The 27,155-nt window shown below is 29.7% G+C and overlaps 3 protein-coding genes across 3 annotated transcripts; 1 reads left to right on the top strand and 2 right to left on the bottom strand.

Annotated features, from left to right (window-relative positions):
- Nucleotides 1–461: 461 nt before the first annotated feature.
- On the bottom strand, nucleotides 462–3,566 carry LOC130826036 (S-adenosyl-L-methionine:benzoic acid/salicylic acid carboxyl methyltransferase 3-like). Its single transcript, XM_057691512.1, has 4 exons — nucleotides 3,404–3,566; nucleotides 2,850–3,257; nucleotides 1,640–1,894; nucleotides 462–1,025 (listed from the first exon to the last, which is right to left on the bottom strand). The coding sequence occupies exons 1-4, from the start codon at nucleotides 3,482–3,484 to the stop codon at nucleotides 672–674; spliced, it is 1,098 nt and encodes a 365-aa protein (XP_057547495.1). The 5' UTR covers nucleotides 3,485–3,566; the 3' UTR covers nucleotides 462–671.
- Nucleotides 3,567–10,455: 6,889 nt separating this feature from the next.
- On the top strand, nucleotides 10,456–13,862 carry LOC130826035 (rho GDP-dissociation inhibitor 1-like). The gene is made up of 5 exons (XM_057691511.1): nucleotides 10,456–10,862; nucleotides 11,539–11,605; nucleotides 12,340–12,561; nucleotides 12,645–12,769; nucleotides 13,580–13,862. Exons 1-5 carry the CDS (start codon nucleotides 10,653–10,655, stop codon nucleotides 13,652–13,654), a joined length of 699 nt encoding a protein of 232 aa, XP_057547494.1. The 5' UTR covers nucleotides 10,456–10,652; the 3' UTR covers nucleotides 13,655–13,862.
- Nucleotides 13,863–16,606: 2,744 nt separating this feature from the next.
- Nucleotides 16,607–21,834, bottom strand: LOC130826034 (MACPF domain-containing protein At1g14780-like). The gene is made up of 7 exons (XM_057691510.1): nucleotides 21,395–21,834; nucleotides 19,661–19,899; nucleotides 18,998–19,196; nucleotides 18,827–18,904; nucleotides 18,143–18,326; nucleotides 17,767–17,933; nucleotides 16,607–17,483 (listed from the first exon to the last, which is right to left on the bottom strand). The coding sequence occupies exons 1-7, from the start codon at nucleotides 21,653–21,655 to the stop codon at nucleotides 16,782–16,784; spliced, it is 1,830 nt and encodes a 609-aa protein (XP_057547493.1). The 5' UTR covers nucleotides 21,656–21,834; the 3' UTR covers nucleotides 16,607–16,781.
- Between the last annotated feature and the right edge of the window lie 5,321 nt (nucleotides 21,835–27,155).

Genomic DNA, 27,155 nt, shown 5'->3' with positions numbered 1-27,155 from the left:
GTTTTTGGCTTTTTATAATTTTTTTTTAAATCTACATAGTAACCTTAAACTTTCAACTTTTCCATACGAGAGATAAAATTTTAAATTTTTGATTAAATTAAGTATTTATTTCGACTGAATTCCGAAATATGTGATCAATTAGGGTGATCACGATATTTGTTTTTTTAAAAAAATGTCATTACATTAGGTAAAAATAGTGTAAAATTTTAAAAAAAATTTCCTTTTTTGTCAACCACCTAGCATTTTGCTATCACACGAACATTAATTCCCTAGGCCTTTTTAGAATAAGAGCAAACTGAAATTCTGAAACTGAAAAAAAAAAAAAACAATTCGTTTTGAAACCTTGCTATCACATAAACTATTCTTTGTTATTACACTCAAATAATTTACAATCTTTTTACAGCATTATTTTACATTCAAAATACATATTAAAGTTTTATGTAAATCCTTAATAGTCATGTAAAAAATCTAAAATAATTTCTTATGCAAAAAGTAAATAACTTACTATACAATATCATACATTATTTAGCATATATCGTAACAAACACCCTAATTTCTTAATAATCAATTTTATTGCATTAATATGTTACTAAAACTTCTTTCTATAATTGGTCTAAAATGACTTTTTATTTCGTCATATCTTAAACACGACCCTAAAATAACGTATCGATTCAGACCTTTCTTGTTAGGGATAAAGTCACATTGATGAAGACATTTTTCTCATTTTCCATTGAGACTTGAATTTTTTTCCAATATCTCAAAAACAATTCCTCAAGGATGAATTCTCCAAAATGACTTTTGATTAAGGGTTCAACTACAGATCTCATGCATTTAAAAAAGTCATAATGGCCAGAAACTTTATTGGAGTTGTTGTAATTTTGCATTGGTTCCCAATTAACATAAGAAACTTGTGCTTGATTGAATGTAAATGATCCTTCTTTCTCCACTAATAACCTTAACTCTGTCTCTGATGGAGGATATTGAGGAACATTAAATGTATGTAGCTTCTCTTCCTCTATCAAACCCTGATTATTTACAATAAATTTAAGTAAAATCTTAAACAATGCAAATCTTACAAGTGTCATCGATCATAGCTCCATGGCTGTGGCCGAATTCAGGATATTATTATTAGGTCAAATCAGTATTCATCATGTATGTAAAATTAACTCGGTTATGATTTCTCCGTTTTTATATGTTATTACACAAATGATATTAATACAATTTTATTTTCAAATGATTTAAACCATGACCAGACAAATCCAGAGTTAGATTCCTTTATACAGCTTATGAATTTACAAGAAGTTATGTTGTTAATAACTTATTAGCTACTGATATATACATAAGATGTAATGTAAAATTTTTATTAAAAGCCTCAAAAATATTTAAAATGACACATTTGTCAATGCAATAATTCAATAATTAATATCTCTGATTATGCATAATTACAAGTCGTAAAAATTAGTGTTAATGATCTTTGCATTGAAAAGAACCAAACAAGATCGCACTTATGTTATAACTTATAGATTAAAAATAAAATACAAATTAAGACTGAGTGATGAAGAATGTGAAAAGTCAAAGCAGGAGTGATAAGGTGAATAGGAGGAAGTAATAGTTTAGGATGCATGGTGTATTGCCATACCTGAAGCAGCATATCATTGAGAGCCATAGCAAGAAGGTCCCACATATAACAAGCTTGTTTACTATAGAGTTTAAGACTTTTCCTTCCCAAAACTGTTATTATCATCATACCTCCATTAACTACTTCTTGGGACCTACATCTTAAAAATGAGGTAAAGTCCTTCATAAATTGGTCTGAATAGGCTTTTAGAACATGAGGAGGGCTTGTTCTTGCTATGTATATATTATTCTCGTTGTCTTCTATTCCTTCTGGTATCTGATTCATCATCATAAAACACCCAAATTAATGTTACATGTCTACAACTTTATTATTGTAAATTAAAAAAATAATAACTTAATAATTAATTAACTAGTTCTCTTCAGTCTTCAACTTATTATTCTTATTGAAATTAGATCAGAATTATTCAAATTCGATCCACCGATCCAATTGATCATTATCAATCCAATAAATGTATCCTACTTATGGGAAACGACAAACCAGACAAATCACACCATAAATGGGCATACGGCCAATTAAGCACAGGCATATGCAGCCTTGTTTAATGCTGTCAACTGACAACATTTAATAAGTTATATTTCTAAATATGCTAATAAGTATACTGGTTAAGTTTTTTAAAATAGGAAAAATTAGCTAGTGTAATTCAATCTTTTCATGATTTTCTTACAATAATTCTACCTATAATTAGCCATGAATAATCTCAACTTTAAAGGATATTTTCTTAGAGTAAACCCGGTAACTTGAAGACTTGCTATAGCAAGTTTAATTTTTTAAAAAAGATAAATTAAAGTAAAATATCGAAGAAAATATAAATAAATATTGAAAAAAGTTCTAATTTTTTTATTATTTAGAATTTTTTTTATGTAAATTTTCAAAAATATTCTCTAATTTTACATTAATTTTCACTTTATTGGGTGGGTTATCCAGATTTACTCTAGAAAAATACACCTACAGTTGGGATTATTTCTGATTAATTAATAGGTGAAATTATTGAAGGAAAATCATGAAAATGTTAGATTATTCTAGATAATTTTTCTTTACAATATTGGTGTGATGCATGTGACAACATATATAATCAGAGGTTCAAGCCTTGCTATCAATATTTTTAAAACTAGTGTTTAATATATTAATAATTTAATTTTATTTTGAATCCGCCTTTCTAGGACTTGAGAATTTGCAAAGAAAAGCTAATTAGAGTTGATGTGAAAATCACCTGAGATAGCCAATGGAGGCCATAAGAAGAATGAACAAAATGCAAGTGATTAGAAGGAAAAAGTCTTCCATAGAAACAGCCAGGCACACCATGAACAAAACAATGTCCATAATTAACACCAACTTTCTTCTTAAGATCATCCTCAAAACAAGCTAATGACCTAAAAATTAAGTTGAAATCATTCCCCGGAAGATCATTCAAGTAAACTTGATACTCTTGACCCCTTTTTCCGGCTAGTCGCGCGGCCTTTTCAACGGTGTTAATGAGGTCAATCATAACATTCAAAGTGTTATGCACAGCTGAGGAACACCCCAAGTCTGCCATGCATAAGGTTGTTGGAAGTTCCTTACAATAAATTTCTCTTATGGCATTTTCTTTTATTGCTTTTGTCAATGATAACACATGTTTCTGCATGCATCAGAGCTAAAAGTCAGAATTTTAAATTAGCAATTAATTATTATTCAAAGTGTAACAAATAATTTGAATAAGAAATAATATAAAAGCATTTTCTTATGAATCACTTTCTAAATTTATTTTACTTAATAGAAAATAACCTGAATATAGGATGATTTTGCATAACTTGTTTCATCACTCCCTTCATTCATATGAAGTACTTTCTTTATTTCAGTAGCCATGACCGTTTACTGTCAATCCCTTTTTATTAAAGTAATTTTTTTTTAGACAAATTAAGTTCTGTTTTTAGAATGTTTAAACGTGTTGCAAAGTGCAATACACCAATGTTGTAAATGACTTTTCTATTTATAGCAAGTCTTGCCCATGTTTTCTAAGTGAGGATCATTCGGCACCACACTTTTAGCTAACAAGAAATTACAAAATATAGGCCACCAATATTATTCACATTAATGGTTTTTGTACTATATAATAAGGTGTTAGGTAATTCGCTCGCTTTTCGGCTATTTAATGTTAAAAACCTAAAAATAATATTTGCTAATTAAAATTACTTTTTTAGTTAAAATCAAAAGATTAATTTGATTAGCTTTATGTTTATTAGGAGTAGCTCCTTTTTTTTCTACTAAATAATTAACTGCTAATATCTAATTTTATCAAATATTTCTCTAAACAACTTACTTATCTAAATAGCTTAAAAACCCAACAAAAACGTTTAATGTTTTTAACTACTAAAACAAGTCAACTAAAAAAACCAACAACTATTACGTAATTCATGATTCTCAAATCAAAATGAAATTATTGTTATATATATATATATATATGTATATATCATTTGAATATATATTCACGAGACTCAAGTTAAAAATACCCAATATCAAAATTTAACAAATAATTAGATTTTTCAAACAATCCTAATTCTTAATTATTAGACTCAAAAGCATAAATTAAGCTTAACTCATAATCAAGTTTAATCTAATCATTCACCCATGTAACTCTTTTACACTTCTAATATTTAGTTATGAAAACTCAAAATATGGATTAAGCTGATCAGGTGAATTTAATAGATAATTTGAGAAAGCAAGTGACAATACTTAAATAATGTTATAAATTTAATTGTACCCAATAAAGAGTAAATGTTAAACTTGATTGAGTTAGTTGGGTAGTCATCTTCCACACATAATGCTAGAAAATAAAAAATGATTGAGACATTTCTATAAAAGAAAATTATAGTAAAATAAAATGAACGAACTAATTATAAAAATGTGTGATAAACTCTTAGAATTTGGAGAAAATATTTTGCCAAACATTCTAAAATATAATTAAATATTGGATTAGTTGTTAGTTACTCCCTCCGTTCCTTTTTGATCTTCCACATTACTATAACGGGTAGTTTCAAAAGTTCTTCCACTTTAGAATACTTTCTATTTTTAGAAAGTTTTTATCTCACTTTTACCCCTTAAAATCCCCCTTTTCTTTTAATGTACCCATTTTCTTTTATTTATAATTATTTTCTCTCTTATACTTCCAATACAATCATTACTTCACACCACTATTTAATTAAAATAATACCCACTACAACCTCATACTTCCAATACAATCATTACTTCCCACTATTATATAATTAAAATAATACCCACTACCACCAAAGATTCTCTTTTTCTTAATCTTTGTGAAATACCCAAATAGGAAGAACAAATAGGAACGGAGGGAGTAACAAACAATAATAATAGTAAAACGACGTCTATTTTAATCACATTAATATTTGAGGATGACAAGTTCACAAATCCTAACCATGACAACGAGGGAGTGCATTGAACAATTCAAAACGAGACTAATGGTGGAGGGTAACATGGGTCACGATCTCACCTAGAGCTAAGTAGTTTTATCAATTAAAATTCAGTATATTCGTTAAAAATAAATTAGCATTAGTATTAGAAATATAACATATTTTAGGGCCTCAATCAATAACTAAAGCTTTTAATTGAGTTGGTTTCTTGACATGGTATCAGAAGCCAGTGTAACAAGAGTTCACAAGTTCGAATCTCAACCACCCTTTATTTAAAGTGGAATATTCAGCGCCAGGTATGAGGATGACTTATGTCGCATCCACACTTCTAGCCCAAAAGGCTCTCATGTGAGAAGGCGTGTTAGAGTATATAACATGTCACGAGACCTCAACCATTGATTTAAACTTTTGGTTAAGTTGGCTCTTTGGCAATTAATAGTAAAAATCAGATACAACAAGTAAAAATCGATTTTACCGGTACAAGGTAGTTATAATTTATAACTAAAATTTAGTTAATATCAATAAATATCAGTGAATCAGTGAATATCAAGTGAACTAAACATGACCTTACTTCTCCAAGTTGTGGATTTCGACATGATGAAGAGACTATGTAAGAGAAACAATGGATAAGGTGATAAGGGAAGGTGTCGTTCACAAGTTGGCTTACTGTTAATGAAGTTAATTAACGATTGATTGATGCTTAGATGACTTGAAAAATAAATAACTTTATAACAATGACATGAATTTGAGGTTGATTAGGAGTTTGGCCTTTTAAGTCGGCTAAATTTTTTGACGAAAACATTATTAAAATCGGAGTCTATTAATTATGTTATAGAATTAGTGATGATAAATTACAGTGGACTTTTTATTTTGAAATCATTTTAGCGGAAACAATCTCATACAGGATTACCTATTGATATCAATATAAACATGCGTATGATCTTATATATATATATATGACTTTTCTAATGAAATTACACTAATTAAAAATCTATATATTAATCATTATATTAATTAATTTTTACACCGTGTACCAAACTAACTAAAACTTACATTAAAATATTTAATATTTTTTTTTCTTTTCAGTTTTCACCATTAAATATGATGGCACAGCTGCTTCAAAACATAACGTTAATTCACGTGCTATAATTTTTATTAAATGTCAACTTATGACAGTTTGCTGAGGTCGACACCTGAAAAACACCAAGTAAAATGAGTTTTGTCACAAAAAATGTGTCCAATTAATAAACATTGTGATTTGTCGCATCTTCCTTATTTATTTTGAGGTCCCATCATTTTAAACTAAATAGAGAGTCATCCTATTAATTTATCAACTCATAGAAAGGATAATCAGAATATAAAGAGGGATAAAAATGACAAATTATTCTCATAAAGGAACAGATATGTGTCAAAAAACAAATTCAACCAAAAACTTAGCCTAGTTGATGTCCTAGGATATGTTATGTATTTTATAACACACCCCTCAAACGAGATTTCTTTGAATCAGACTAGAATTGTGGATGCAATATATGATCTTCTTATACACGACGCTGAAGATTCCACTTTTAATATGGGGTGATTGAGATTCGAACGCGTGACCTCTTATTACGCTGACTTTTTGACTAAAATCTTATACTTTTAATTGAGCTGGTTTCCCTAACATAGTATCTGGAGCCAACCAACATGAAGAAAGATCGACCAAAGAGTCCTTCGATTGAGGGTCTCTCAAATATAAAGGGTCTCTCAAACCAAAAAACAAAAAAGAAGACAAGTCAATATAGAGGGTCTCTCAGAGATTTAAGATGGTCCTATTCCAAATTTAATTCTATGGTCGTATATCATAATCTTTGCTCCACAACAGCCCACATTGTAAAACATCATGGGCTAAATTTCTCTCAGTTTGGAATCTTAAAAGTGGACACTATACCAAATCGAAGATCATTTATCTATTAAACTATTTTTCTAATTTGTAATAGAATACAAAATATATGATCAGATTTCAATCAGTAGTTTAAGCTTTTGGTTGTATTATGAACATGGTATCGGAAGTCAACACCACATAGTGACCATTAAATTTGAATCTCATGAACTCCTCATTTAAAGTGGAATATTTAATATCATATATGAGAAGGGAGTGTGTTTTGCTTTTAGTTTAAAGGCTTTTGTTTGTCGGGACTTGATAGAGTATAAAGCATATCCTAAAAATTCAACCATCAATGTAAACTTTTAGTTGAGTGGTTTGCTTAATAATTTCAGTTTTAGTTATAGCATTGTTTAAACCTAGTATGTCAATGCATATTCTAATTGTTAGTATATAGAGCTGTCTCAAATTGACATGCTTAATCGAAACTAATTATAACTCAACTTGACACAAAATAATTTGCGTATAAAAATAAGTCAAATTGTAACCTTGATAGTGATAGTGATTCAAATAATACTTTATAAAAATAATTTGCCAATAAAAAAAAGTCAAATTGTAATTCAACTTGATACAAAATAATTTGCATATCTTACTTGAACATACTCCTCTACAGCTCTACTAATACTTTATTAGTGATAGTGATTCAAATAATATTTGAAATTCTTTTAGTGCTTGAATTTTTTACTTTTTACAAACTTTTTTAATTTGCATGGTGATAGACAAAATGTTAAGTTATTTTGTTATATTAAATACTTATTTCGAACATATTATTGAAAGAGTGCTTCATAAGGGTAATTGTTATGAAAAATCGTTTTATGATCAATAATAATAATAATGTATACTTTACAAAAACCTTAATTTTTTGTCTATCAAGTACAAAAATTAGAAGCTTGGAGTCACCAAGCAGATAAAAGAATATTTGTCTACCATATAGAAAAGTCATAAATTCAGAGTCATCATATTAAATTTTAAACGGAATATTGGATTGATGATGATGATTTTATATTGTAATCTGGAATATCTTTATAAATAATTCACTTCTATAAATATTTATATTAGTCATAATTACTAATGATGTAAACATTTAATATCTCCTATTAGTAATAAGTAATTAGGATAACATTAATTTTCTAATTATTACAATGTATCTTTTCAGTTTATATTTTTAAACTATATATAAATATGATGTAGTCAAATTATACAAACAAATTTTCCGGTCATTTTTTTCCCAACTCTATTATACTTAAACGTTATTCCCATCATTAATCATTAATCATTAATCATTAATCATTAATCATTAACTATATCTAAAAAAGCAATCACTTGTACACGTGGCAAATTCTAGCATCTTCCTTTTTGCGCCTAAATTGATTAGGTAATAATTAGGAAATAATTAATATGTTGATTAATACATTGATTAATATTCTTAATACTTTTAATTAGGTAAATAAAATTAGGAAATAGTTAAGTTGATTAATTTAACTTAAAAACTAATTAGGTAATAAAATTAGGTAATAAATTGAGAGAATAATTAGTAAATTGATTTGTCTTATATTACTAAATAAATTTGCAATAAATTGAGAGAATAATTGATTGATACGTTTGTAAGGGGTTATAACTGGAAAATGGCAAATTGAGTTGAGAGAAGGTAAAAGAGGTAAAAAGATAATATAATTAGTAAGTTATAGTGTTTGGCATATTACTCTTATAAGAGAATATTTTGTTTATTCTAATATGTCTTGCGAAAATTAGGTAATAAATTGATTAATTTATCTTACAAACTAATTAGGCAAACATTTGAGAGAATAATTAATAAATTTATTTGTCTTATATTCCCTAAATAAATTACAATAAAGGTAATATGTTATTGAAGTTAGAGAATAATTAGGTAATTAATCACGGCTATATTTAAAGAAGTAACTATCTGCACACGTGGCAACCTATAATTTATTCTTTTACCGCCTAAACTTTTAATTTGTCTTATATTCACTAAAATAAACACATCAATCATTACCTAAAATACCTAAAATAATTTACAATGTATACCTAAAATAATTATGTGATTAAAGTATGAAAACAATTACCTGATAAATTGAGAGCAAGTTTAGGAAATTAGTAAATTGGTCGTAGGATGACAATAAATTAAAATAATTGTAAAATAGAAGGAATATTCTGAAATAGAAAATATACTAATAGCAATATAAATTTACAATAGAGTAAACATTGATGGGGTCGAGCTACATTAGCTACTACCATAGTTCTAATTTAATTGCAATATTGAAAGTATATACACTATTTATTTAGGTCCCTTAATCTGTGATTAATTTTTAATCTATAAGCTAAAACATAGTCAAGTGGAATTTTGTTTGATTCGTCTCGGTGTAAAAATTATTGATATCAAGTTTTTATAATTTTTATTGTACATAATTAGAGATATTAAGGATGAAATTAGTGCATTGGACCGTGTGAAAAATATTTATATTACAACTAAAACGGAACGAAGGAAGTATTTATTATTCGCACTACCCTTACACCATCAGACAATAGTCATCTTCCTATTAAGTTACAAAGGAGACAATTCTCAATTATACTATATTTGCTATGGCTATCAATAAAAGTCGAGAGTTAATCAGAAAAATTATCTTTATTACTCATCATGATTAACAGAAAATAAAATTGTGTATGCCAAATCCTCAAAACTCTCCTAAATGTCATTACACCCTTCATTAATAGCCTAAGTACTATTTAGCTTTTACATACCCATGCTGATACTTTGAGGTGTTTGGCTATTGACGGTTGGTTGTTGATTTTTCTAGTTGGTTTTTTGACCAGCTGAAAATATTGGCTGTTTTTGTTGGCTTTTAAGCTAGCTGCTTGTGGAGATATTTGATAAATTTGAATATTAATTGTTGGCTGTTTATTTGAGAAAAAGTGGACCAACAAGCCAAAAACCAACTTAAAAAGCTAGTTGGAGCAATTTTTTTCATTTTGGCTTAAAAGTCAGCTTTTCAGCTGTTTTAAAAGTTATTTACCAAACACTCTTTTTGGCAGTTTGACCAACTAACAAGCCAAAAGCCAAAATTCAAAAATCAACCAAAAAGCTAAGAACCAAACACCCCCTTCAATTGCCTTTGCCACTAAAGGTAGGTTTGACAAATGATTGTTAGCTAAAGCTGTTAATTGATTTAATAAGTTGTAAGTTTTGGCGGATATGTTAGTTGTTTAAGCCATCTGTTTATGTCAACAGTTATGAAGATGATTAGTAAAATTTAAAAGTATTTGTTAGCAATTAGCTATTTATTAGAAAAAAACTAGGCTAAAAGTCAAAATTCAAAAAAAAAAAAACTACATAGCTTTTTAGTTTATCTTAAAACTAATTTAAAGTCAAAAGTCAATTAAAAAAAAGACAACAAAAAACAATAGAAAAGCAAATTGCCAAACACCTCAACATATTTCATTTAAAGCTAATGTATTTTTGACCTTTAGAACTCACATGGCATTTGTTCTCATCATGATCACAATCAACTTAATCTATTAATAAAATACTTTCTCTGTTACTTTGAGATTGGTACATGGCAATGACTATGGACAGTTAAAATCTCATAAATACAGTCCAATTTCAACCTCAAGCTTCGTACAACCATAAAAATAATATCATTCCTATAGTTTTGATTGTGCAGGAGCCATGTCAGCTGTAGTAAGAACTGTCACTTCCCAGAGTACAGGAAACATTCTATCTTCTAATTTAAACTCTGATTTGAAGGAAAATACTGATATTTGCAAGGATTTGATCAAAGAAATCAGCAATAAAGTTGTTATTGCTGATGGAAATTCTGCTGTTAAGGAGACTGAAAACAGTAAGAATGATGAACATACTGAGAAGACTCATCTTAAGGTAACTAACAAGTTAAAGACCAGATTGTGACACTTACCTTGCTGCAATTTCTTATATTTTTTATTATTTTATTTTATTTTTATTTATATATTTTAACTCTGTTAAAAATCACGTCCCCTCACTTCCTTTATGCTAGAAGTCTCAATGCAACTCATACTCTTCTTATACTTGGCCTTAAATTTTTTGTTTAAATCAGGGGTGATTTGAGATTTGAACCCATTGGGCTAGAAGTATTGAGAGTGTATAGGCGCTGAATATTTCATTTTAAATAAGAGGTGGTTGAGATTTGAATTCGTGACCTCTTGTCACGTTGGCTTCTAATACCACGTCAAGGAACCAACACAACCAAAAGCTTAAACATATTGTTGACCCCAGTATACGTTATATACTCTAGCAGTGACCTCTTATTATGATGGCTTATGATATTATATTAAGGAACCAACTTAATCAAAATCTTAAGCTGATAATTGAGTTCAAAGATATGCAGTATACTTCAACAAATCCTTTTCTGAAACCATACCAGCCAATCGATCAAATGATCCCGCAATTCTTGATGTTTATGCAATGTAAAAATTGTGTAATTTCTTGGGATGAAAAGATTATTTAATATTTTATTGTGTTATCTATAATGCTCAAAATTTTAATTTTTGTTTGTTCTGTTGTTAATTTGTTAAAGGATGATGAAAGTTCAAGCAATCAGAATCAACTGCTTATTAGAAACATTGGCCTTACAGATGTTAGAGGTAAAATTTTTAAATTATGGAAAATCTGCGTAAACAATTTCAACTATATGTCTGAATTTTTCGAATCAATAAAAGTATTCTTAAATGATCTCAACTTAAATTGCGTGTTGTTTAAAAATAATCTTTGATAAGAGAAAGTTTAGGCCTGTTTTGGTGGAAATCCAGAACATATGACATTAAATTCCATAATTTATACATATGAACAGCAGCCAAATTGGTTTAACTTTAATGATTTAAAAATTAAATTTGTAGGGATTTATAAATTATGTCATGCAGACTTTGAGTGAATGTGAGATGAGTATAAGGTGGGTATTCCCGTCATAGTTATGCCCAATCGCTGGCTATAGTGGAGGAAATGAATTTGAAGTTATAGATGTGTATGAACATATGTGTAGTTACGTTTCTTTATAGTTCTCAAGTTGGGGACTTTTTGGCGGCGCTCTTCTGAGCTGTCGCCATCCTTCCCTCTCCAAATCCTACCTATAGTTTTTTCCAATAAGCAGGATACATTGGGTAGGATGATAATGATGAGATGATATATGGACTTATGTGGGTATGAAAATTTTAACCGCCAAGGGTGGTGGGTGCTTAGTGCCAGTTAGTGTGAAAATTCTAAATGTATACAGGTATGGGGAGGGCATACTATATCCAATCGTCTATTTTACCTTTCGCCAACTAAATGTGTATAGACATATTTTAATTTGATTTTTTTTATACATGAATATAATTTGCAGAGAAGAAAAGCCTACAAGTGAAGATGTTGAGCCTCAATATATATTCACCTGGTCGAACTGATGTAGCGTTGCCAATTCCATTTCCTTGTACAACTTCCCAAAATACACTTTTTACCCTCAAAGAAGGAAGCAAATACCGCATTACATTAAATTTTAACGTCACTCAAAAAGTTGTTAAAAAACTCACTAACATTTACACAGTTTGGAAAGCTGGAATTAGAGGTAATTATTATTTTTAATTTAATTTCAATTCGTCTTTTTAATTTTGTAACTTTTTTTAACATAAGTTACTTTTTTGGATGTAGTGCGCCAAACTACGAAATTAGTAGGCACGTTTAGCCCACGACAAGAACAATATACTTTTGAATCTGATCAAGGAATTACTCCTTCTGGATTCTTTGTTAGGGGTTCTTTTATGGTCCGATCTAAGGTTAGTTTTACATTAAACTCCGGACACATCTCAACATTCACCTCTGTATGTATCTTTAAATCCACTCGATTATTATTCTTTCGTATTATATATTACACAATATATTCTTAATTAATAGGTTGCGCACTAGTCATATGAATTGAAATATAATCTAGACATGTTCGGGCCTAAATTACCTGTACCACTAGAAGTAAAACTTTCAATGAATGTGACATTTTTCTTCAAAATATGACACTTTTAACAGTAAACTCAAAAACAAATATATATATATATATATATATATATGTGAAATCGAGTGTGCTCTACCTAGACTCAAATTATTATAACTTGGTTGTGTTTTACACAAATAAGTATGAGTTCTAGACACGTGCAACATATTTGATTGCACAATACCTAAAATATAATGGGCCTAAATAATACATATATAATATGCTCAAAATTAATATTAAAAGTATACTATAAAAAGTTTTGTGTCAAGAAATCAATTCAACTAAAAGTTTAAGCAATGATTGAGTCTCTAAGATATGTTATATACTTTAACACAAAGGTTAGAAGTGTGGATATAGCACATGCCTTTTTCATAACTGGCGCTAAATACTCCACTTTTAAATGAAGGGTGGTTGAGTTTCGAATCCATAACTTTTTGTCACGCTGGCATCTTATACCATATTTTGATTGAAGCTCCATTATATGTTATATATGACCAGGTGTAAAATCACGAAATTAATTGCTAATTTTAACAAAATTCTGTGACTAAGTGTTCTATCTGAGTCTGTCTATTTAACCTAGTTTATGTGTATATAATTGCAGTTTGTGGATGATGATGGAAACTGTTACTTGGATACCACTTACTACTTTGACATTAGGAAAGACTGGGGAGCTTAGAGAGAAGTGTTAAGATTTCTAACGTTAATGTAAAAGTAATAAAAATGTTGTCTTTGAACTTTTCTAGTAGCCTGTATTTTTCAAGGAATTATAGTTGTAGAATTGAAGTTCTAGCTTTGTTTTGGTCTTATTAATCATATGCGAGTAATATATACCTTTAATTGTTTCGAGGGTTTTTATGTTATTAAAACTTCAAACTTTTTTTTTTCAAGTATATTGGTTAAATCTTAAGAGCTTAGTTATTAATCACCAAATATTTAGTATTTTTATTCATACATGATAAAAGAAAAAATAAATTATACATTTACTAAAAGTTTTGGTCATTAGTTATTATGGTCTAATACTCGATCTCTATATGTATGTTAAAACTTATAAAAAAATAAAAATTTAACATTTGTAAAGTATGAGTTTTTGAATTTGAGTAATTTTATTTGAATGATTTAATCCCTTTTACGTATGGGTAAATTTAAGATATTAATATTAGGTGGTTAGAAAGTTCAAATACTCATCTATATATGCATGTGTATTAAACCACCACAGTTATTAAATTTTCATGTTATGCGTTTCACAATTTAATATTATTAGAGTTTTAATTAAATAACTCAGATCATGATGTAGACAAATACGAGCCTAAATTCTTAATTTAGTTCATATGCCTTTGTGACAACTTTTTCATTCTACAATCTTATATGCAAACCAACCCCTAATCAGATGAAATTGCCATAATCAAAAAGCAAAAATAAGAAACTAATGGAAAATCAATTATCATTCACAGATTTTAAATTGTTTTTAAAAGTTTCTTGGTCGAATAGAACTCTATGAACTTGGACTTAATTATGACAAGAAAAATTAAGGATAAATTAAGTTCCATACCTTATAATTAGAACTAGTAATCAATATTTTACATGCAAATTTAGGACCTACCTTAATTATGATACATCATACATAAATGATGATACTAGCATGGTGCATGGAATTGGAATTTGGAAACCCCACTAGCTAATAAAATGTTGTCCCTTCATATTATTTTTTATTTAAGATTCTTCAACTTACTTTTCATTATTTTTATATTTAAAAATAAATCTACTTTTTTTTTTTAATCTATCCATACATTATAGTTTTCTTTATATTTATTAACAAATTTTTTTTAAAAAAAATAAAATATTTTCTCTTTGCTACTAATTTAAAAGGACGTAAAAATAATACTTCATAAAAGTAACATTGATAAATAGACTATATAAAATTAAATAAAGTTTGGTAGTTAAAATAGTAAAAATGTATGTTGAAATGGGTAAATCAAACCTTAATGATAGCTACAAATTTATTTAATTTGTCATATAAAAAAAATTTTTCATGTCTACTATGGCCTACTAAAAAAAATTATGTTTAGTGCAATCATTTGCATATATAGTAATTATAACTCCTTAAACCTTTATAGTTTGGATGATTATGGAAAATAGTCACAATCCAGCTACGATTCCCCTTTTTAGGTTAAGTGTAGGGACACACATGAAGAGATCTACTAAGAAAATTTAAGCTTGACTCTCGATGAGGTTAATTGGTAATTTTTAACAACTTAAAATTTTGATTTCAAAAATTATAAAAGATCTCTTTAGATTTAAAGGTATAAGTCAAAATTATAAGAGAACTCAAAATTTTGATTTCGAAAAATAGCTATCGAGATCTTGTTAGGTTTGATGGGTAAGTTGTGCAAAACCGAGTATCTTTTAGTTTAAGCTTGACTATACTCAATGAGTTCTTCTCGTCTTATTTTTATTGGCACGTACATTCACTCAATTTATGATTTTACCCAGTTATTTGATTATTTATATTCTTTTCTATTACTTTTAACTCTTGACAATTATATATTTATATAAATTTAGCAGGAATAAAAAAAGATTTTTTTTAAAAAAAGTAGCTAGTCAAGAATTGGTAACTTCATGGTGTTGAATGTAACCAAAAAATCATGCTTGAAAATAGGAATGATGCGCAGCCGTAAGCATGCCAAAAAACATATCACGCAACTCATCCATACATCATCATAATCATACAGCATGCACATTACCGTACCTTTTAGAAGTATGTGCTAATTTTGGAGCATGCAACCTTTGTCATCGGACTCTGTTATAGACTCTTCACTTTACTTCAAATATTCATGTTAAATTTAAAATTATTGACATTTAGGTATAAATATAACACTTGAATATTTTAATTTTGCTTCGAATTAATCAAGTTAAATACGTAAATACATCAAAGTCTGACATTAACTATAAGCTTATGATAGATGTGTTTATTCGGATCATCGGGTTGATTTCGAGCCAGTCGTTTTGAGTTGGTTCAAAATCAAATCTTATGTCCACATTGATTTTACCTTTTGAATTCATTTTGAAATCGGGTTAAATTCAAGTTCGATTTCAATGTCAGATGCATATCAAATTATCGATCGAATTATCGAATCTATTTTGAAGTAACTTAAAATGACATACACCCACAAATAGTAAACGAGTCTTCCCGGCCATATTCTTTTCTTTGTTTGAACTTTGAATTATGATACGTGACTCAATACAAAAACAATTATCAATGTCATCATCAATTCCATTGCTTTCTTGAGCTGTGTTTCCCTTTTTGCTTTTTGACTAAAATGATAAATTTTCTATATTTACAAATTTTAATTTAGAGCAAATGGAACAAATATCATTTAAAAACATCTTTGTACATATAAAATAATACACATTATTCATAAGTGGACAATCAATTTAGCAATTTTTTTTATTTTAGAATTATTCTATAACTTTACGAATTCTGCAACAATGATGTCATAGCTTTAATTTCTATAAGAATGTGAATAACAAAATCTACACTTTTATACGGCAATTTGTTATAGGAATTAAAGCTTTTGCATTATTGTTGTTATCGTCTCTACAGTTGAGGGGATGGACAAAAACGAAAAAACAATAACAAGGACGGTTTTAAGTAACAAAAAAATAAGAATTCTAGTAACTTTTTATGTACAAACTTTGGTATATTTCCCTCACGCAATCAGTTTTATGAACCTCAACATACAAAACAATTGGATACATCCAATTCCACTGATAATATGACATAGAATTATATGTACAGCAAAAATCTACATATCGTTTGTATAATCTATTAATGCAAACTTTACATGCAAACCTATTTTACCTCCGTCGGTTACAAGTTTCGCGGCTGTGACCAGCCAGTGTCCTGGAGCATCGTGTGGACCCCGCAGCACCTCGGAAATGTCGACGTATTTAAGAAGCTTCTCGGAGTTTACTGGGACCGGTGGCCCATTAGGATAAACACCAGAGTTCAAGGCAGCCGGTAGCTTTTTAGGTGGGCTGTTTTGTTTCTGCGTGAACGTGAAAGTCGTGCTTAGTGTCACAAGGATGCTCGTCTTGTGAGATGATTGTGGTGCGGCAGCCCATTCAGTTTTTCTGATGGTGCAGTTTGGTAGGTGGCTGTAGAGTAGCCGAAGGTGGAGTACTGTCTTTGGCCACCGCCCTTTAGTAAGGAGTTGTGCACCCGTAACGATGTAAACACCGGTTGTCTTGCCCTGCAGCCAGCTCGGGTCGTGCTTTACTATAGATGTGCATACTTTTGAAAACCTCTTCCATCTAAGGGGTTCTAAGTACTGGCCCTCGGGATCAAGATTGTCAGAACCGCGCCATTGACATTGATCATGAGGTGAAGAAAAAATCATTGAATTAGGTGACGTTGTAAGATGTTGAGCGTGAATGGCAAGTTGATTGCAGTTCCTCCCTTCCAAGTATAAGCGTAGACCTACTATTGGTTTCAAGCTACTCGTTACCTAAAGCCACAGAGTACATGTTAAAAGTGATTCAAAACGAAAAATCGAAAAACGAGAGGTGGGTGGGTGGGGGTGGGAAGGGGAGAACATATGAAGCCTTGTTCCAGGCAGTGTAACATAATTCGTCAAATAATTCGTTATTTAGATTCACATTACGCTCAAAATAGCCTAAAAATAGGCCAGAACCGATCATAATTTTTATTTCGATTCGCGATTTGTGATTTTGAAGAACAAATCATGTGACAGAGCTTATATTTGAACAATGCCGATGGAAAAGAGGTACCTTTGTGGAATTTACATGAATCTTCGGACCCATTAAACTGAATTGAAGAGGAGAAGAGGAAGTTATTATTCGTTGATGCTGCAGAGGAAGCTCGTTGTACATTGGTGCCCATTGTCTAGGAACTTGAAATTCCAAAAAGTATTGCAAATATTCAGGAGTAGGTTTGTCTGGAAAGTAGACGACTAGAGTTTAGAGTGACTGATAGGACGCGGAGGTGACAAAAACAAACTTTTAATTTCTAGAAAATAATCACTTTGTTAATCAGCAATTAACGGAAGATTGAATTAAAACAGCTCGTCTTCATATAGAAAAGAAGCACTAACAAACTGGAACCGCAAATTAAGCGAGGTTTTTCAGATGCAAAACGGAAACTTACATCTTAAGTACAAATTAATTGCATGGCTTAGATAACCGCTGCCTGCAATTCCAGTAAGGAGGGAAGTAATAGGAACGAACTTGAAAAGAATTGCATCAGGGTGGCTAGGTACTGTCTGGAGCCATTGAGAATGATTATGCATATACACATCTCCCCCTCTACGAGATCGTATAACAGATAGACCCTGAACAGAAGAACATTATTAACACATGTCAAGTATGAACGCACAACTGTTCCCTGTACCGAAACAATAAGGAAACGCAAATCGAAACAATAAATTTCGGTTTCTCGTTTGCATCAAGAAAAACTTATCGTTTCTTTAATTTATCTTTTATTCTTATGGACTTATGGTTATATTATGTTCAGCTTTTGTAATAAAACACTTCTAATTAATGATTATTGTTATGGTCTGCCTTCTTTCCCACCCTCCTCAGACCCTGCCACTGGGCGGGACTCATTGGGATGATGATGTTATGGATATATTTCTTACTTGTGATCAATGTATTTGAATATCATTAGAGCCCTATCTTAGCTTCCGTTGGATCAAATTTCATTTCCTAAGTTTTCAAAACACTAATTTAATGTTTGTCGTTTCTTGTATTGAATCAAAATTCATTTCGTATAATATTGGTATTATGGACATTCCCATGAAAACTAATAGCTAAAGCGCAAAAGTAGACTTACATCCTTATTTGATGTCTCTAAAACACTCGTCAGCTGTATAATATTCGACTGCAGGATTCGACTAAATACCTCAGGAGCCTATATGAAAAGGGAAACACACGTTATTCAACAAAATATAACTAATCAAGTACAAAAAAAAAAAAAAAAAGATATTTTACTCAAATCTCGTACGTTTTGTTTCCCGTCCAATGCTTTTCGTCGTAGAAGTGAATTTTTTCCATCTGAAAACAATGCATCTCCAAGATCCTCCAAATGTGCTCGAAGTTCAGCCGGAGGGATTTCTGATGAAGGTGTCTGCCTGACACATATCAAATCTTGACCTCCAACAGCCAAGCCCACAATTATGTGTGTCCCATACTTCTGAATAAACCTGCCTAACTAGTGAGATCAGAAAATGCATACGACTTTACCCCAAAATTCTAACGATCCGTGGGGTTAACGGTACTAATTGGTGGTATTGGGAATGATTTACAGCGTAAATTTTCATGATATGTATCATATCATTCCCATGGTAATGAAAGCTTTCATAAAAAAGTTTTTTTTCACAAATTTACATTACCACCTAATACCACATGTTCAAATAATGGATTTTGCGAAGAAAATGAAATTGTTGAAGGAGAGTACGCATGGTCATTCAATTTGTCAGGAGAATATTTCTACCAAAATTAGACCAACTTTCTATTACCATTCCCATCATCTAATACCGATTACAAAACGGGCCGTAATGGGTAATGCTAAGATGCGTAACTATTTTTGATAGCCTATTCTTAGATTGAATTCATAATAGTAACTAACAATTCATAATAGTCAGAGTAAACGAAACGGAGAAGCTACCTTGATAATGATGTGGGATCCCAATGTGAAGGAACGGACTTCTTTACTTTCTCATGAAGAACAATGGAAGATGTCATCAAATGCAAGTGGTATAAAGCAACGAAGTAACCATCAAACGCAAGATGTTTGCATTCGGTAGCATCATTTAACCAGGCTCCACTAAAATTAAAGATAGCGTTGAAGTATCCGGAAGGAACTTTTCCTTGTACCCCAGATTTCTGATTGAGCAGCTCTGACATCTGCAATTTGATAAAGATAATGTAAACTATTTGCCAGAATGTCTCGCTATGTTAAGGTAGTCCAGGAGTACTGATAGACCGCATAATTTCCGCAAAACAAAGCACCACTTCAGCAGATATTGCTGTAATTGTAGTGATAAATAATAAGCAAAGACATCAAGACGGCGAAATCATTCACAAAACCTGGTCTCAGCCCTCGGGTGCAGACAGTTAAAGGTGTTATGGATATCAGTGAAGAAAGAAGCGGCATAGACAGATGACTGTGCTCGGACACAAAGTACACAATAACATTCCATTACCCCCCAATGCCATAACAGTCCTCCCTATGAAGGGAGAATGGGTATGGTCGTATGAATTGTCCGTCACCTATCCTCACCCAGACCCTGCTTTTGAGTAGGATATTGGGTATGATGATGATGATGACCCCCACTGCCATAACCGAGGTGCTCCATAGAGAGAGTATATTGTTCCCAAAAGTAACAAGGGATATCAGTTAAGAAAGAAGCGGCATAAACAATCCGATACTAAGGACAAATCTTAGCTGAAATGATTAATCAACTCTAAGAAATAAGCCTGTGCCTCGGTCCTTACACTGCCTTCTGATTGCGTTAATCTAAAGATGATTACAATGCTATACTATGCACCAGTGCAATAACAATCGCATACAACAATAGCAAAACGGTGCAGTCTCTTGACTGACACTTCATAGAAGCACACAACAATAGTCAAACGGTGCAATCACATAGTAAAGACAGCCATTTTTTCATCAATTAAACCATCCAACATCCCTTTCGTTCGACACCCATTAAAAAGATAACAATTTCATACCCAAAAAAATTTTCAACAAACTTCCACATGCCTTGAATAGAAATCAATCTCATTCTTCATAGAGTCAACTTGAGCATTAAATTGGAACTAAAGTATGTATAAAAACTCAACATTTATGCTATATGCACAAAAACAAATGCAAAATGTTCATATGAAACCTCAACTAGAAATTTCATTAATGCCAAATAAAGATTACAAATTTTTGCGTACAACACAATATTTTCCCAAATTTAGCACCTCTCATTTAGCCATTCAACAATTTTTTTTAATATAATTCAATAGCTAAATAATTTAATAAATAACTTTACAAAATATTAACCCATTTTAATCAGGCTAAATTTCTGTTCAAAGATAATGATTTGCTGTCAATTTATCATTCCAATCCCAAAAATTGTCAAAATTTGTCATTCAACCATTATGAAAAATAACAATATACCTACATTTATCAAAACAAAAAATTCACAGAATTCACTCATACATTTTACATTGAATTAAATTTAAAAAAAAAAAAAGAAGAAGTAAGCAAATAGAAAAAATTACTCCATACTCAACTAAATCATGATTAAGAATAATAATTCAATTATATAACCCAAAATCAAAATCAAAATCAAACTAAAAAGAATCGTAAGTAAGTAAGAACAACTGAACAAGAAATTGAAAAATCAACCTGATTGAATTGAAGAACATCGGATTTAAACCTCAATTGTTCGCCTTTATCACAACGAATATCAACAGAAACTCCAGGAATCGAAACATTAATACCGGGAATAAAAACATCTCGTTTATGGGTTTCATCAAAAACAATTAATCTCTCTTTTTTAGCGAATTTTAACCTAAAATCGGAAGTTAAATCAAACCCAAAACCTAAAGCTTCAACTGCTCTTAATTCAATTGGGTTTTTCTCTGTTTCTTCACACCAACGTTCCATTTTGTTTTTCTACAGCAGAAATCGCTTAATTGGATAAGAAAAACAAATGGGAAACTCAAACGTTTTTAGAAGGGTTTGAAAAGGTTTGATTTGGGGGAAATTAGTTCACCATTGTTGACTAGTAGACATTGATAGGAGAAGAAGCAAACGAAAAGATAGAAAAAGACTAAAGAATTTGTTTGTTTGTTTGAAGAAGGTGAAAAGTAAGAAAGTCTATTGAATAAGCAACTATTGAGAATTGATGTGGGTCCCATTTTTGGATTGTTTGACCCTAGTGGGATTGTAAGTTACTCAACTTTTCTAATAGTCAACTTTGGCTTTGGACTTTACTTACTACTCCTTCCTTATTTAAGAAATTATAACAATTTTATTTTGCATAAAAATAAAATATAATGACAATAATTTAAATTGAGTGAATATATTAAAAGAGTGTTAATCGAGTTTTTTAAGTTTTTTTTATATAATTACTCTTCTCATTACTGTCCATATTATTTTTTTAAATATCATCTATAAAATTTAATTTTTAGTTTTTATTTATTATACGATCAAACTATAAATTTTAAATAGAAGTACAAAGATGAACTTAATTTCTTACCTTTCTACTTGCTTAAAACTTTGGTTCACAAATTCACAATTTGTTACATATTTTTACTTATCTATATGAATTATATATGTCTTCTAAACTAATCTAATTATGTTTGGTATATGTTCTTCTCAATTGTTCAATAAATTAAATAAAATTGAATTAATACTCCGAGAATACAATTTTATTAATAGATCTATTCGAACTACAATAAATGAAACTTAACTTATTTTATCAATCTATAGGAGAAGAAACACAATGAATGAATTAAACTAAATTTGTTAATATGAAAAGAATTTAAGTATAATTCTTGATTTGAAGGTGTTTTTTCAACCCAATGTGTACATTTTCAAGTTTTCCCATTTCTTGGTCAACACTAGTCTTTGTGTTGTTGTTGTTTACACTAAGCTTTTAGCTCTTAATTATCTTTATTAGATTAGAAAAAGGTCCATTAATTATCGTTTAATTTTATTCACCAATGATTCATGCATGGATTAGGGGTCTTATGAAATTGCAATATGTGTTTATTATTTATATGATATACTTGGCTAAATAACTTCGGCTACATGCTTATATATATTATATAGTAACTTAGTAAGTAAGCTATTTTTCTTTCTAATAGGTTGTTTTTGGGATGAATCAGTCAAGAAGTAGACCATAACTATTGAGTTATCAGCGGAAATAGTTTGTTATTGGGACTTATCATTAAAAGGCATACTAAAGGGTCAATAGTGGATTGCTAGAGGATTAATAATGGGTAATGTGTTAAATGATATTTATTAGACCCTTTGGCAGCATAATAAAAAATTCACACTAAAGCTTTTTGCGATATAAGATCTAGTGACATATTTTACAAATGTCATTATAGATTATAGTAACAATTACATATGCCACTAAAGACCAAATAGAGTGTCACTAAATTACTTTATAGTGAAACTTAAAATGAAAATCAATAATTATTACACTAAAAATATAAATCAGTGGCATTTTTTTAATGCCACTAAATTCAATATCGTAAAAAGTTAAATTTGTTGTAGTGTATGGTTATATTACGTTAAGCTCTTGTAATCTATAGGGGAAGAAACACATTGAATGAATTTAGTCAACTTTGCTTACATAGTCAACTTTGGCTTTGGACTTTACTTCCTACTCCTTCCTAATTAAGAAATTATCACAATTTGATTTTGCATAAAATAAAATATTATGACAATTATTTAAATTAAGCGAATGAAATAAAAAAAAAAGTATTAATGGAATTTTTAAAGTTTTCTTTAACTTTGGCTACATGCTTACAAGTAAGTAAGCTACTTTTATTTTTACGTTATTTTTCTTCTTATGGGTTGTTTATAGGGTGGATTAATCGAATAGGTCAATAACTAAACCATAACTATTAGCACATATTATCATCAAAAGGCATACTTAAGGGGTCACAGTGAATTATTAGAGGATCAATAATGGGTAATTTCAGGATCATTCATGGGCTAATTCAATAGGAACTTCTATCTTAGAGTTTAATCATTCAATTAAAGGTTAAATTAATAATTGAAATTTTAAAATACATTTACAATATATTCACCACCTAATACTCCACCTTCCTCGTTTTTCTTTATTTACCTATTTATTTTTGTTTTGCCCCTTATTCACTTTATATTTTTCACCATGTTAAAAATAATAAAACACAAATATGACAATTCTAGGAAGACAAAAGAGCATATATTTGAAATGTACGTTCTTATGAATTAATTGTATAATAAAGTAGACAATAACCATAGATGCCAAACCAATGCTTCAACATTCAATATATTTATTATGTTCGTATTGATATGAAGTTAAAAGGAGAGGTTCTGAAGTATGTTTAATATATTTAATTTGCATATGATTTTAAAAAATTAAAAGTCTTCAGTATATATTAAGTGTTTATAAATACAAAGTTAAAAATATATCATAATTTATAAAATTAAACAAAGCCTTTAAATAATTTATCAATTTTTTATATACTTTTCAAAATTCACATGGTTTATCTAATAAGGGATGTTTTGTTAGGTATTGAAATTAATTACCTACTACTACTGGTCACCTAACCCAATTTAGATGGACTACTCTAGAGTCTTTGGGTATCTCGTTGACATATTAATAAATAAAATAAATGGACCATTATCTCCACCCAACAATATTGTACTTCTCTAAATGCCTTCAAGTTATGGACATTTTCAAAGCCTTTCCCTACATTAAAGGGTGCATTGTCCATCTTAAGGACTATTTTTTGGGCACTATTCAATAGTCATGCCTAAAACCACCATTCACACAAGGTTCCAAATACGTTCAAATATAATTCGAGTCTCAAATTAAAATATTAAATGACACGTGGTATAATTGAATGATATAAAATAAAGAATCGATAAAGGTTTTTGATATGAAATTATAGGGGGCCCTAAATATAAAATGCATAAGGTTACAAAATTATTTGTCAGTTTTTGCTCCATTTTAATTAGTATTTTATTTTCTTTTTAAATAGTAAAAATTATACTTCTTATTTATGGAATTATTTAATTATAGTATAAGTAGTTGTAAACGACATGGTTTCCAAATGAAAATCTATTGAGTTTTTAGCTTTTTTTAAAGGTACCAAAAATGAATATATATATATATATATATATATATATATATATATATATATATATATATATATATATATATATATATATATATATATATATATATATATATATATATATATATATATATATATATATATTATATATATACTTGAAAATTGAGATATGAGACAAAGAAAAGGAGTGCAACAAGATCTAATTTTAAAAATCGATATTGATAAAATTTACAACACAACTGATATTTATGACCTTATAATGTGTTGTTTATTTTATTTTATTATGTATATTCCTAAATATTATGTAATAGTAATTTAGAACTACTTATATTTAAATAATAATTATTTTATATTTACTCTTAAGAGACTTTGTCATATTCAATTATAGAACAACTATTTAGATACCCATGCAAATGCACGGTTTTTTTAAAATCTAAAATTTATGAAAACTTGTGCTCAAATAAAATCTAAGATTATTTACAGCTTATAAATTAAAGTTATGAAGTTTGATGACCTCTAAAATGTTTGCTAAAATCGATACGATGCTAAGAACTTTGATGAAAGATAATAATAACAATGAACTACACAATTGTTTGATAATATGTATAACTTGCAAAGAGACACAAAAATTTAAGGAGGTTCACCCAATGATGGCTACGTCCTCCGTCGTGTGTAGTTTCTTGTTTATATTATATCAAAGGAGTGTAAAATACTCTTACAAATAAAGTATTACAATTGAGTAAGAGATAAAATCAAAAAGCTATGTGTTTGGCTTAGGGGTTGTGTTTGATGGTGTTTTATGTGTGTATGAGAGCTCTATATTTATAAGAGAGATCACACTAAGTAACATTAAGTACATTAAAATTATGAATAAATGATAATGAAACAGCCCCAAGTACATGAAGAGTCAAAAATAGTAGCCTATGAGCATCAGAGACTTCACTCGACCAAAATAGGGGATCGAGCCGATCGAGCGGGCTATAGGAAGTTTCTGGTTGCATTATGTCTACTCGCTCGACCCACCCTGGAGCTCACTCGGTCGAGCGAGCTAGTCGAGTGGCACTTTAGAAAGTTTCTGACAGTATTACTCGACTTGCATCGTAGAGCATCTTAAATTAAACCTTTGCACTTCTTCATTAAGTTCCATAACTCCTATGATTAACTCACACTTCATTACCTCATTAATCTATACTTTTAATCACCATCATAAACCACAATCATCAAGACTCAACTTAATACACCCATATTAACACACTTTTGGATTCCATCCCAAGAGTCACACATGAATGCATACATTAATTATGCACTCAAGTCACACCATGACACTATTCATAACAACCTCTACTCTTTTTTCTCTTGGGATTTATTTATGGATTTTTATATTGCTTTTTATTTACTTTTAAGAGTTTTAACTATTCTTTTATTCTTGCGAACCTTTTTAATTATTATAAACAGTATAATTAGAAAGATTATTGTCGATTTAATTTCTCACCCAATCAAGTAATGACAAATGACAAGATACAAAGAAGCTTGTCATTTGTCATTTTACTTCAAAATTATTAGTTTGTATGATTATTAGTATGTATGATATTAATAACATTATAGTAGAGGGTAAAAGGAGTCGTGGAAGACCCAGGAGAACTTGGGGTAAGCAAATAAGAGTTGACTTGCATGAGTTAAACCTTTCTGGGGATCTGATTAGGGATAGGAGCAGTTGGAAACGCCATATACATGTCTTAGATTACTGATGTCCTTTTAGTTTACCTTTTAGTATCCTTAACCTCTTGCTTTTATCGTTTCCTTTCTATTAGTTCTTTGTTTTCTTCTGTAGAGGTTCTACTTTTATTTTTATAGGCTTTAAGTTATCTATCACGTGTAATCACGTCTCTTTATCTTTTTCGAGCCAGGGGACTCCTTGGCCGCGCTCTCCTTTATAGGTATGAGTTGTCACCGTCTTTTCCTCCCCAGACCCTGGCCTTAGTTTCTATGAGCGAGATATACCAGGTAGGATGATGATGATGATGATGATGATGTTAATAACATTATTTTAATGGATTTTAGAAGTTTGGAATTTAAGACTTGCGCATTATTTATTAAACACATAATTATTAGTGTGAATTATAACTGGAACTGCTGCACCTGTTACAATAATATACTCCTTCTATGATATCAATACTATATTTAAAATAACTTAAAAATAAATTTATAGGTATGACAATAATGCATGTAAAATGGACAATTATTCTAGAGTATTGTTTAGGTATAACTTTCGTTGTCATAAGATCTTTAGAATAACTAATCTTTTT

The sequence above is a fragment of the Amaranthus tricolor genome, chromosome 10 (assembly GCF_026212465.1).
Source record: "Amaranthus tricolor cultivar Red isolate AtriRed21 chromosome 10, ASM2621246v1, whole genome shotgun sequence".
Lineage (NCBI taxonomy): Eukaryota > Viridiplantae > Streptophyta > Magnoliopsida > Caryophyllales > Amaranthaceae > Amaranthus > Amaranthus tricolor.
This window is presented reverse-complemented; position numbering and strand designations above follow the sequence as displayed.

Coding starts and splice junctions, on each gene's coding strand:
- LOC130826036 (XM_057691512.1), bottom strand. CDS start 3,484: ATGGCTACTGAAATAAAGAAAGTACTTCATATGAATGAAGGGAGTGAT. Junction 3,258..3,403: donor CAAAATCATCCTATATTCAG/GTTATTTTCTAT, acceptor TGATGCATGCAG/AAACATGTGTTATCATTGAC. Junction 1,026..1,639: donor TCAATGATATGCTGCTTCAG/GTATGGCAATAC, acceptor GTAAATAATCAG/GGTTTGATAGAGGAAGAGAA.
- LOC130826035 (XM_057691511.1), top strand. CDS start 10,653: ATGTCAGCTGTAGTAAGAACTGTCACTTCCCAGAGTACAGGAAACATT. Junction 10,863..11,538: donor CTGAGAAGACTCATCTTAAG/GTAACTAACAAG, acceptor AATTTGTTAAAG/GATGATGAAAGTTCAAGCAA. Junction 11,606..12,339: donor TGGCCTTACAGATGTTAGAG/GTAAAATTTTTA, acceptor TATAATTTGCAG/AGAAGAAAAGCCTACAAGTG.
- LOC130826034 (XM_057691510.1), bottom strand. CDS start 21,655: ATGGAACGTTGGTGTGAAGAAACAGAGAAAAACCCAATTGAATTAAGA. Junction 19,900..21,394: donor ATGTTCTTCAATTCAATCAG/GTTGATTTTTCA, acceptor ATCAAATTGCAG/ATGTCAGAGCTGCTCAATCA. Junction 18,905..18,997: donor CATTGGACGGGAAACAAAAC/GTACGAGATTTG, acceptor CTTTTCATATAG/GCTCCTGAGGTATTTAGTCG.